General features: G+C 40.9%; 1 protein-coding gene across 5 annotated transcripts in view; it reads right to left on the bottom strand.

The window, feature by feature from the left end:
- ERC2 (ELKS/RAB6-interacting/CAST family member 2) overlaps window positions 1–13580 on the bottom strand; it is a 962057-nt gene that overhangs the window by 391533 nt on the left and 556944 nt on the right. For all 5 annotated transcript variants that reach the window (XR_004482334.2, XR_007479446.1, XR_004482336.2 and 2 more), the window contains one exon: window positions 6010–6170. Coding sequence is in view for 1 of the 5 variants with exons in the window: in XM_049715281.1 (XP_049571238.1) it covers window positions 6010–6170 (161 nt within the window). In the remaining 4 variants the exon portion in view is untranslated. The remainder of the gene's footprint in view (window positions 1–6009; window positions 6171–13580) is intronic.

The raw sequence follows: 13580 nt of genomic DNA, 5'->3' as shown, positions 1-13580 counted from the left end.
ACTATCTCTAAAAGTATAGTCGCAAAGTTATTTTTAAATGCTCAGTGAGATAACATACCAGTTGTCACTTTCTTTCCATACTCTGTTTATTTCAGCAAAGACTGCTAGTTGCCCCCAATACCCCACCACCCCTTTCCTTCCTTGGGTTCCCTAAGTGTTAGCTGGACATAGAGCCACCCAGCTACAGTCTGCATTTCCTGCCTTCTTGCACCTAAGTGTGACCATGTGACAAACAATTTCTGTTCACTTAGAACACTGGCTTAGATCGGTGCCTAAGGTGTAGAACAGTCCTTGCAAGCAATGAATGCTCAACAGCTATTTATCGAGTAAACTGTTAAATGACTCAGATGTTCGTGGATGGTATGTGCAACTTAAAGGGCAAGGAGATTCTCCCTTCTCCTTTCTCCTGTCTGCTTGCTGGAATGTGGATGGAACGGTTGGAGCTGAGGCAAAAACCTTGTATCATGAGATGGACACCTCTCATGTACAGAGAATAGCAAAGCTTCAAGGCAGAAGGAGTGTGGGTCCCTGGTGACTATGCAGCCACTTGTATGAGCTTCTGGAATGTGGGGTTTTCTGTTCCTCGCATTGAAGCTAATTAGACCATTCCACTATTCTAAAGTTATTTTCTTTGTAGTTAAGTTTTGCTTACCCACTTTATGTACAGCAAGCCTCTTCTCTTCCACTAAAGGCCCTAAGCCACCAACTTCAGCGTTACAAGAGAGAAACAGAAATTTTGAGTGGTAAGCTACTGTCCATCACGTGACTGCCTGCAGCTCAGACCACAATTGCTGTTTAATAAGCAGTTCTTCTCTCTGCCACCCGTCCTCAATCACTGCAGGTAACTTAGAAAGCTGAGACAAGCTTCACTAGTGTTTTCGCTGACTCAATTTACTTTTAGAATTTAGCAGGAGGTAAATAAGGACAGACAGACTGGGACATTCTAGGACACATTAACATAGTATTTAATATATAGTCTAAATTGTGCATGCCAAGGTTTTTCTAAACAAACCATTCATTGATTAGAGAAGGAATTGCACTGTAGCCGCCTCCCTATAAAAAACTGTTGAAAGCATGAGGTCAATTGGAATTTGAAGATGGGATCAGTGTATGCTAATTATAGTCAGTTTACCTAACATATTAATATGTCACACATTATACATATATGACTTCTACAGCTTATAAATCACTTTCTCATAAATGCATAATTTCATTCAATCTCCATAACATCTCTTGCAACTGAGTTTATCAATTTTAAGTAACAGTTGCCCTCAAAACTCCTCTCCCAGGCTCCATTTATCCTGTCCAGATTACCAGGCACTTAGGATTCCTTCCTAAAGAAATGTGATTTGTCTTTTCTCATGTTGGCATGAAGTAAAGAATAAATTGATTTTATCATTTTCTGCACCATGCTTCTCCTTTGAAAGGTACTTACCTAATGAGTGGCTCTCTCAAAAGAGATCCTAGATCAAAGAGGCCAACAGGATAATGCCTTGGAATAAGCCGGGGTCTTACCTCACTGTAAACTTCCTAAAATAGCCCAGTGTATACAAAGGCTTCTGAGGCTATCTAGAGAAGATGTCTAAAATGCAACAATACCCAGTAAATTAAGATGGATATCACAATGTCATCAGATGAGATAAAGTACAGAGGTCCCCTTAAAATCTTTACATAAGTATGAGAAATCACCTCAAAAAGTCTAAAACATGCACTTCAAATTACGTAACTTTTAACCAGCTCTCAAAACCCTTATTCATTCAGTGTTTAATACTAAATGGAACATATCAGTTAGCCTGCCTGTCTGCCTGTTAAATTACTATGCTAGTTTAAATCGTCTGAGCAAATGCACACAGACAGATTTTAAGTACAGTATCTCATGGCCTTCAATTCCTTTTAGCTACAGATATCAAATTCACCTGCCACAAATTAAATAATTGAGCTTTGCTTACTGGAATGTAAGCTCATTAACCGGCATTAATAAAACCAAACATATAGAATGATGTTCTTAATATTATTTTGATAAAACCCTTTAAGTAGAAGCAAGTGTAACAAAGATGAACCATTATGAAATGTTTTAGTAAGAGGTTTTAGATTTTTTTTAAGTAAAAGCATAATCTTATACACAAGGGAAGGAGAATATTATGTTCTCGTATGAAAATGTATGGTTGGGAACTGTTAGTTCCTTCCGGTGTGGGAATAATGACTGGCAGTTAGAATACAAAGCAATGAAGATCAAACTGGAAAAGGGCATACTGGGGGGAAGAATGCTACGCAAGACAGAGTCAAAGGCTCCCTTTGGGCTCAGTTCCTAAAAGGCTTCTCAGACTATAGGGAGTGACAGGGCATGTCCCTTTTTACCCCAAATAACCATGACGGTCCTTACCTATGGAAGCAGATTTCTAAGTGGGATTCCAAACTCCTTTGGTTCCACAAGAAGCTACTTTATTCATCTACCTATTCATTTATTTACTTATTTATTTGTTCATTCATTTCCTTCACTCATTTTACTAAAATGCAAGCTTGATAAGGGCAGACATTTTTGTTTTTCCACCTAGAACAGTACCTACCACATAGTCGGTGCTCAAGAAATATTTATAAATTTTTGAACTAATTCATCCTTTCATTCCTCAAATGCAGGATTTATAAAATATGGAAGTACAATCTAATTTTGTTAAAAAATAGAGAGCATTTGTAAAGGTATATACCAAAATGCTACCAGTATCCACCTCTGCATGGTAGGATCGAGGTGGTTTTGTTTTTAAGTTTTGCTTCTCTCTTTCTTTTTTTTTCTAAAATGCACACTTTTACCCAAACAAATATCTAAAAGGCTGGCTGTCCTGTGGATGGGGCTCAGGTGAAATCTATGTAGCTCTGAAACAAAAACCAAGACAAGTGGGACGATTCCATGGAAAGCCACTTCAGTTCCATCTAAGGACAAATGAGCTACCTGCATGAGCCGTGGAACATGAACCACCACCTTATGAGCCCGTGACGTCCAAAGGAAGTGGTCTTCACCAGGGCCTGGTGATTTCCTTATTAGTCATTATGTGGACAGGAGTCTGGCTTACGTAGGCTGGAAGGTTGGACCCAGCTGCTTTCCAATACTAAAACTCTGTGCCATTTAATTTTGCAACGAATTTAACAGACACCACCACTTATTTCAAAATCCCCTTTTATGTTTCAAAGCACTTTTACATATGCTGGTTTACATAATTTCAGTTCAGTATTTAAAAAAAAAAAAAATCCTGTCCCTATAACAATTCTATAGAGTAGGCAGGGCAAGTATTATTACCTCCATGTTACCAAAGAAAAAACTGAGGCAACCAGAGAGTGATCTCCTTTAACGTTATGGTTCAGTTATAAGACCACATCTTCTTTCTCTTGACTCAAGGCCCCGTTCCTCTTTCCTCTAACACCACAGAGCCTCTCCCTTGCTACCAGGGTTGGGAAACTGGGTAGACTTGCCTAAGCTGCTTGCACAATGCCTGTCAGTTGAATGAAAACCAACAGCGCCTGGCACAGAGTGACAGCGGATACAGTGATACATCCAGCTGACTGCTCCCACTAACTTACACTGATTTGGTTAATGCCAAGTAACCAATATGTCAACTCAGCTTAAAAATCAAGATTGACCAAACCATTTGGTTGACTTGAACAGCTGAAGAGGCTGATAAAGCTAATTGGGGTTCTCAGTCAATGTAACTGCCCTGCACCTGTGTCCCCATACTCCTGGGAAGAAGCCCACTGGTAAGTGGGGCTTCTAGGCCAGTTAAATAGTGAATGAGGTCCATATTGGGCTTAATGAAGCAGGGCTTTGTTACTTTTACCAAAGGAATTAATAGGAATTTTGTATTTATTTTGCAGTGGCAGCAGATTAATAAGCACTTGGGCAATAATGTGGCAATTCACCAAAAGAGGTCTTAGTGAGGTGCTATCTGAAATCATGAAATTAAGTAGGAAAACATACGGAAAAAGTTTATATGTTTTAGAAAAATAAACCCAAATTTTAGATAAATGATACTCTTCACAAAGTATATTAAACAAATGACATATTTTCATTGGCTGATAGCGCCATTTACACACATATATCATTTTCTGTGTGCCAAGCCCTGCTCTGAGTGCCTCTCCTCACAACCACCCCACGAAAGTCATCATAGTTGGAAACTGGAGGGTCAGCGTTGTTAAGGTCATTTTCCCCCAAGTGACACAGCCACCAAGTGGAAGCAACAGGATTTCAACCCAGCTCTGATGACTCCCAAACCAGCATGCTTCACCATTACTTGTTCTCTCAAAACATTGAAAGTATATGCTCTTTTTATAAACAGGAAATAATGAAAGTTTCCTTATAATGGCATAATAAATCACTCCAGGAGCTGTAGAGTTAACTTGGGAACAGCTGCAGAACAACGAGAGAAACGAGGCTGAACTTGACACATAACAACACACAAGGAGGCAGAAGCCGGATAAGTGAAAGAGAAAGAATAAAGGCTGATGGAATCAATGTACTGGTATTATTAATAAATTATTGATCACATCGATAATGTCACAAATGCTTGAAATACTTTTCTTCCTAAGTACATAAAATCCAATCTCCAGCATTCAATCTCTTCACTGCTTCAACAAACAATTACTGAGCACTGTTCTAGGCAGCATAATTACTGAAGTGACTCAAACAGACAAAAGTTCTGGACTTGGTGGAGGTGACATAAGCTCCATGAGAAAATGAGGTAGTAGAAAGGGAGCCTGATTAGATTTTGGTTTTAATCCTGGCCAGATGTCCTTAAGCAAGTTACTTGAAATCTCGCTGAGTCTCAGTTCCCTCACCTCTAAACTGAGGATAATAATATCTGTTTTTATTATATCATCTTTTATTAGGAAAAATGAGAGTTTATAAGTGGAAATAAAACTACTTATTCTTTGGTCTTGGAGAAACTGAGGTAGTTGACGAGGAATAAAAGTTTTGTCCTCGTTATTAAATCCTTCAAAATATTTCATTCCATATTTTCCATGATCTAAGCTTCCTGGGCTTAATGTTAACCATGTGTAAGACTTGCAGGGTCAGGATAAGGTTATTCTTCCATACCTAGCCACCAATTTCAAAGTCTATGTTACAGGCTTAAGATGCCATAATTCTGTACATTTCCCCTTACTGTGGAAGGAGGTTGGATTTAAATTATATTTTAGTGATTATTTCATTTTAAAACTTACAGAAGGAGATGCTGCTTCTTGCCTATTTTTTCAGAAACAGATCCACAGCAATTGATTACCTCTAAAATCTTTGAGTAATTACCTTTACTATGTTTTTCCATGGTGATATTGTTTCATTGTAAGAACGAAATAAAAGCTAGGTGAAGACAGGTGTGTCACAGGCCTACAGGAATGACCACTGCCCGACAACCAGCTGTACCTTATTGATTAAATCAAAGACATTTATTCCAGTCTCCCCTCAGCCCTCACCTACCCAAGGAGACAGGGGGGCAGGGGGACTTCCAAGCCTGTTTTTATCGGCCCAGCAAATCAGAGTCCTGCTTTCTAAACAAAGAGGTGCCAACCTTGAGACTCTATGAACACCAACACAAGCCAGGCATTGTACACAAGTGAGAAGAATATAATTAGCAAAGTTATAGTCACAATTAGGAAATACCTCCTCAGAAAAGTTTCCACTTAACTCTGAGCAGGACTTAAATTACCATTGTGCTTAACAAGGCCTCTGTCCCTTGGCCAACTCAGACCTTTTCGGCAGATCTATTAGTGCTGTCCACAAAACACAGAGGCACGAAACCTCATGTTGGATTTTTTTTTTTTTAATAACAGATGTGAGACATGTGCAAACTGGGACGTGGAAGCTATAATTCAAAAAAATAAGAAGCGTAGTCATGGAAATAACTAGTCAAGTGTTAGCTAAATTATTATTTCTCCAAGCTTTCTTCCTCTTCTCTAGCCTTCCCTTTCTCATCCCTACAGAGAAGTCAGACAAGAGAGAGTAGGAAAGCAAAAATGGGTACTCACTTCATCTCCAGGATCTCCTCCAGCTGTTTTCTCCGCTCTATCCGGAGGTTGGCCAAGTGTGCTTCTTTTTCAGCCAGAGACTGCTGCGTGGAGGCAAGGCGAGCCTTGGTGGCGTCCAGTTCCTGTCTGGTCTTCTCCAGTGCATTCATCAGTTCCTCTATCTGTAAAGTACATGGAACGCAGTGTGTTATTTCTCCTCCATTCAAGCACAAGGCACTTCGTGCTAGACTATGTTCTGACAATAGACACAAAGGAATCAAAGCCATCCTTGAACTGGGCATTGTATCTTGGCATCCACTCTTTCTTTGTCACTAGTTAAAAATAAATATTTCAAACACAAGAAGTGTCCAAATTTCTCAAGGTCCTCATTCAATTGGATTATCCACTAACTTTTATAGAAACTATTTAATATATTTATTAGAAGTGGAGGGAGAGTGGCTTGACCCAACTTCAACCTGTTTGGCAAAAATCTCAGATACTGCCTCACTTCAGTTGGCTGAAGGCAACACGCAAAACGCATTTTGCCCGGCACAATATACTTCTGTGTGTAGGCCCCAGAGTATTCTGACAGGAAGTATTTCAAATTCATTCATGTTTTAACCTATCAAAGCCTTGTTTGGCAAAAGCGATTTGGTGTCCAAAGGGCCTCAGGGGCCTCCCTCTCACCTCACCTCCCTGTTTCACATTCAGGAAGCAAGGTTTGGCCAAAGGTAAACAGAATTCCAGCCACAAAAGGTTCAAGTTTGGTTTGCCCCTGAAGTTTGAGAGGGTTCTAAACTTGAAATAAATGACATGTAACTTTTATAGGGTGCTAATACACCATAGAAATAAGCCAGACTATCAAATATCCAGGGTTTTCAGCCAGGTCCCAAAAAATTGGACCAGGGAGCCCCCAAGGCAAGGCCTTATCCTCCCAGACCACTGGAGGCTTTTAAAAGCCAACACACAACAATGAGGGCTGATGTTTATGGTTTTGTTCCAGAGACTTCCGTGGAGCAAGCTGGTGAAATGCCATCTCTTGCACAGATGCATGCTGCATCCACCCTGCTGATTTAAAACCATGGTTTCAGGAAGTTTCTAGGTTCCAGGGTTGATGTTTGGGTCACCCCTTCCAGCTGAACTTGGCAGAATGGGATCATCTATCACCAAAGTCAACAGAACGCCCTTCAAAACTTGTCAATGATATGTTAAGTTCCAATTCATAAAGACTTTCTACACAATTTCTGCAGTTTTACATGGAATGTATTCAGAATAAGCATTATAGTTCACATCCAAGGTAAATTACAGGATTTTAAGATTCAGGAAACCCTCCATTTTGCCCTGATAGAAGGAGGAAACTTGATGGCCATGTAATGTAAATAAAAGCCCAAACCAAAACCAGTTTAAAAAGCAAGGAACATAAACGATAACCTATGAAAGTCACAGAATTACACATGTTTAATTGTAGGATAAATAGCATTATTCTTTAACTTCAGAAATATACAAAATTTAAAAATTACAAAGCAATTAAACTTTTTAGTTTCTCATATAAGTTCATAGAATATCATAAATATAACTAGAAGCAATACTTGATGAGGCTGAAGCAGAGGTGGGTTTTCTTCTTCTTTTATTTTGTCTTCTTTTTTCCCCTACTGTTGATATACTCAATAGCAGTGTTTAAAAAATATATATTAGTATTATGGTCATTCCAAGTGTGCCAACTCAGACAAAGTCTGCCTGACCCTCCATATGGGATGGCCTTTGTCCTCACGACCCCCTTTCCTTTCACAAATTGTTCTTTATCCCAAATGTACTATTTATCTCAGAGAAGAGGGAGAGTGTTGAGGATTCTCACCTGCTGAATCTCTTTCTCATTAATTGAACGGACCTGCTTGCAATCTACAGACACAGTATGCTACTCAGCTGGGTTTCCAAGTTCTTAGTTCACCTGCCACCTGATTCCTTAGGGCAGGCACTAACTAGTTTTATATTAACCCAACTTTAACAATTACACCTTAGAGTAATGACTTGCAGGCTTCCCTGGTCATTTCAGCAATAATCACATGGAGAAAACCTGGACACCTGAGAGATGTAATGCAGACTTTCTTTGACTGATGGAGATGCTTTCGGCTTCCAATGTCAATAATTCTTAGTTTGAGGTGAGACTGCTATTTTCAACACCTTGGAAGCAGAATCTCAAAATAGCTTCCCAGGCCAAGCCTTTCACTCCTAATTCACCTGACCACTGAGGACTGCACACTGGACCACCTGGGGCACTGGCCTCAGATACACTGTTCTAGTCTTTGCACAGCCACTGTTTCTACCTGTAATTTTGTGCAAATAAGCACTTGATTCTTGGCGTCTCAGTTTCCCAGATGATGCCCATGGTACCTCCTGTGTTAGATGTTCTAGAGTTCTGCAAACTGTTTCCTTTACTACCAAAACAGGAGCATTAGAAAGCAAGCAATGTTTCCCCCACCATGGTGGCCATCAGGGTGGTCCACAATATTCTAGTTCCCCCCTTTCCAGGCACATGGTAGGACAACACTTCCCTCTCCCTTTAAGTTGGGTGAGGGTTTGGCCAAGAAAATCATTGTCATTTCCAGGTAGTAGCAGTCAACCCCAACCTTCCGTTTTCCCTGCCATGATGAGCATAGAAGCATGTTTCAGATGATGTCTCCTTCAGCCTGAGTCCCTGAGGGACCACAATGAAGCCCAAGGCCAACCCACATCACATAAGCAAGGTATGCACCGTTGTTGTACTACACCAAGAGATAAGGGGCCATTACCCCCAGCTTGACTTGGGCTGTCTTGACTGATGAACTGTCACACTTCTTATCAAGTGCTCTATAACACCTGCCTCCATCTCCCCCCCCACCCCGCCCCACCAGTCCCCTCTCATCAAGAGGAAGCGCTTCTTATTCTTGCTACGCCATGGAAACTCTACCTTTGCAGGCCACTGGTACCTTCCTTCTTGCCATATGTCTTTTCTTAATGTGTAGTCTGCACAGCTAAACAGTTCCCCAACTTCTTCCCCTCATTTGAAGGAACATTTTAGCTGGCTATGTATATGAAACTTATGCCTTAAAAACTACCAGATTTGAATCATGTCTCCATCACTCACTGTATGACTGACACAAGTTCCTTCATCTCTTTCAGCTTCAGTTTCTTTATCTGGAAACAGGAAATTATGTTGCTTATTCTATTAGATGTTTATGTATAGTAAGTGAGATGATGTAACCTATACATCATTTATTCTAACTGATATCAATAAAATAACACTTTTTCTTATAATAAGGTACACTCGTACAGAATCTAAAAGATACAGATATGAAATTTTTAAATGTTTCTTTTTATTTAGGTTAAATGACACTCTTTTTAGCTAAGATCACCCCAAATCCCACCACATGGAGATAAACACTCTAAACAGTTTGTTTTAATTTCCCCATCTCTCTCTTTCTCTATTTGTGTGTATGTATAATTGAGATGCTATATATAATTTTCTAAATAGTTTTAAATAAATGTATCATTAGAAAGTTCTCCTTCTCATTAAATAGTCTCTCTGAAACATGGTTTAATGGGTGAGTGGGGCTGTATCCATTCCCCATTTTCCTAAAAGCCAACCCTTCCCTTGGGCTCTCCGAAGCTCTCCTAAATTAGTAATCTATCTCCCCTGTTTCTTTTGCCAATTCTTCACCTTCCTGCGGTCCATAACTAGACCTTTCCCCTTATGACTCTGTCCCAGAGACATTTTCCTCATCCATGTGGCTCCTCAGAAGGAGGATTGAGATTTGTCTCCACAGCTCTCAACTCTGATACTTTTCCACCCTTTGTCTCCTTTTATTCACTTAACATCGTTCACATATACTGAACCAACCATTGATTACTTCTGTTTGGATGTCATAATATCACTTTAAACTCACAATGATCCATGCACACATAACTAAAACCAAATCCCTACCAGCCCTCCCAGCCCTCCCAACCTGCCACTCCCGAACACATTGGTAGCCCTGACCTTTTCTCAGTCACTCATGTTCAAGATCTCAGAACCACATTTGTCTCTTCCCTCTTTTATTTCCTATTCATCCTCAAGTCTTGTAGCTCTGTTTTAGGAATACTTTTTGGACCCATCATCCCTTTCTACCATGAGTTTTGATGCTTCAAGCTTGGATCCCTTCCCTTCCCACATTTCTGATAGGATTGAAAATAAGTGGGTGTGTTTGTGTGTATTCCTAGCCTTTGTCTCTACCCCTACCCTAAATAAGGACATGGCTTTGCCTCATCAGCTTCTCCCCTACCACAGTTATCTCTCAGCCAGTTCTGTGCCTGGATTTTAGGAAATGGGTAGCAGAGTGAACCTGTAAAACTGAGTGCAAAAGTATAATACTTTTAAGGGCAGGCTACAATGATTTATATAATAAAAAGGAAGGAGATACAAGTGAGAAGAGAAAGAGGAATAACGAGCCTGGAGATTGGGGACACAGAGGTTTTGTTTTGTTTTAAGGGCAGAATAAGATAATTGAGAAGGAAGAGAAACAGGGAAGGGGAAAAAAGTTGCTAGAGTTATTCCTGGGGTCCCTTCAATGTTTTCCAAAGATACAGATTGAAGGTCAGACTTCCCTTTTGATTTTTTTCAGCTGTTCTGACTGTGTGTCTCAATGTGACTTTGAACTGGGCCCTGTGGATTTGGGATTCAAAGACGTCTAACAGGATTTACTGTTACAACTCATCTCCCTACTGTCAGGAAAATATGCCTAAACCATCAATATTTTGTCAAAAATATCAACTGGTCTGGTTCCAGTATCTCAAGGGGCTCCTGAGATACCCAAAGTAGTTGTCTTCAGACTGTGTACCCTAGTGCACCAGGGGTTCCAAAAAGGCATCTGGGGGCTGATAGATCAGTGGCGGGGGAGGAGGAGTGTGAATGAGCAGAGACCTCCATCCACTATCTCACACTCAAAGGGAGTTGTTCTACTTTGTTTTATAGATAGCATTCCACTTAAGATTTAATTTGAATTTTTAAAATTTTAAGTATTTTGAAATACTGAGAATGGTTAAAATCATGGATTATGAAAGCAGACTGTACTAATAATACCTGCTTTACCACTTTTTAATTATAGAGCCTTGAGAAAGTGTCTTGAGTTTCCTCATCTATAACAATGGTATGTCTCATAAGCATTACTGCAAGTATTAAATGAAGCAATCAAAGTAAAGCTCTTAGTGCAGGGACTGGCAAATATGAAAACACTTAGTACATTCTTAACATAAGAGATAAGCACAGCATAGTGGTTACAAACAGAACTTAGGAGCTAGCTACCACTAACTACCTGTGTCCTTCTGAGTCAGTTATAAAAGTTTTCTGAGCCCAGGTTTCTTCCTTGTGATGTGGGAACGTAGCTCAAAGGGGTTTTGTGAAGATTCAATGGGTTAACGTGTGTGATGCCCTAAGAACAATGCCAAGTACTTGGTGCCACAGAAGTGTCAGATCTTGTTAATAAAGTGCCAGTAAGTATTCAACCCATTTTATGTTTGCTTATTACTGAATTCAAGATTTTGTGCTTGGTGTCACCTACCGTCAACCACACACACACATGTACACACACCCCTGGACTGCCCTATACCAACCCCTCCAATTACTGAAATCGCCTCTCCTTTAAGGCTCTGCCACAGGGCCCTGGCCTCCTTCACAGGTACAGTGATTAAATCTGGAGCTCTGAAAACAGGCAGACCTGGATCAAATTTTGGCTCCACCAACAGGATCTCTGTGACCTTAGGACAATATTAACCCAATGCTTCCTAAACTCTGTTTCACCTTTGAATCCTTTAGAAAGATTTTAAAAATCCTGATGCCATGGTAACACTCCTACCAACTAAATTAAAGTGTTTGAGGGTAGGAGTCAGGCATCAGTATTTAATTAAAGATGCAGATGATCCCAAAGTGATGCCAAAGTGCAAACTTACCTGGGAACCCTGGACATTTGCTGACCTTTCTCTTAGCCTGAAGGTCCTCCTCTATAAAATAGGGAGGAGACAGAAGCTACCACACAGGATTGGCATGAGTATAAAGGGAGATAATACCCATAAAGCATCCAACCCTCTCTGCTAGAAACCCTGGAAGTGTCCAGTGTGTGACAGTTACCACTGTCCCTAGTATGGGTTCCTGGCCACATGATTTTCACCCAACCCAAGTGCCTTCAGTTCTTACCGTCTGCACCTGACTTTCTCCCACCTAATTAAACACCACTTCACATTTCTGCACGACTATTTCATGGTGTGCTTAGTTTCTACAACTGGATTGTAATCCCCAGAGGGCAAGGACCACATCTCCGCTCTCTTTGTGGAAGGCCCTTCAGCCCCGACACAGAACCAGTGTCCACACTCAATAAATACCTGAGGAATGAGAGGAAGGGGAATGCAAAGATGTGAGTCTGAAACACCTTCCTTTGAGCCACTTACTGCAATGATGGATGAACTGTAAGTCTGAACTTGATACTTTCCTACCCCATCCATCAGTGGTCCCCTTGCCATCCTCACCAAATGCCCTTCAAGTTCTTGCTCTCTGTTTGCCTCAAGCACCTTCTCTTTGCTATGGGGACAAGAGGGCTCAGTTACTCAGCCCCTGAATGGATGGAACCCCTATGCTCAGTGCCACCCCATCAGCCACCAAGAGCACCCAGGAACCCGTGAGTTTCTAGGTGGCACAATAAAAATGTCCCAGGCCTTGAGCTGGGGTCGAAGCAAGCAGCTTTTCATCCTGCTCTGCATTCTACTCGCTTTTTGCCCGGGACCTGGGAGACGTGCAGTCCTTTCATCATTCCACCACTTCGTCTCACTGGGCGTCTCCTACGTGCCGGGCATTCTGCTAGACGCAAGCAACAGGCTCATCCTCAGAAGCTGTCTGGTTTGGCAAGCAAGCTTGAATCAAACAACGTTTTAATTACAATAGTGATTAAAAAAAAAAAAAAACCTGTTAAAGGAAAGGACTGAGTGATGAGCAAGAGTTAAACCAAAGCCAGTCTTGCCCGAGGCCTCACGGCCCACCTCCCTAAGGCAGGTAAGTGGGAGCGGCCTGCTGAAGAGGAGGGAAACAACACGTGCTGGGGGGCCCAGGCTGGGGGCCATGTGGCTCTGTTCATTAGGGAATTGCTACTGGAAGCATCACAATGATTATGAGCCAATAAACACTTCTGAGAAGTCCAGCAGGAAAGCAACCCATGTGTCTGTATTCAACACAGCACTTGCTTATTTTGGAAGCATATCTATTGATAATTCACCCGACAATAATATTTCCTGGGGGTAAAAAAGTTTTAGAAAGGCTGTCTTATTCCTAAAAGGCCATCCTTGATGAAAAGAGATTCACAGCAACCTCAGAAATCTTCTATAATACTTAACACGTTCCACTTAAAAGAATTTCCTAAAAGGTCACCAAATATGGTAAGACTGGAATTCTGATCCTATATCTAGAAAACTAAGATTACATTTTTTTTTTTTTTTTTTTTTTTTTTTGTGGTACGCGGGCCTCTCACTGTTGTGGCCTCTCCCGTTGCGGAGCACAGGCTCCAGACGCGCAGGCCCAGCGGCCACGGCTTACG

Source organism: Orcinus orca, chromosome 10, assembly GCF_937001465.1.
Source record: "Orcinus orca chromosome 10, mOrcOrc1.1, whole genome shotgun sequence".
NCBI lineage: Eukaryota > Metazoa > Chordata > Mammalia > Artiodactyla > Delphinidae > Orcinus > Orcinus orca.
Note: the sequence above shows the minus strand (reverse complement) of the source record. Positions and strands in the feature narration are given on the sequence as shown.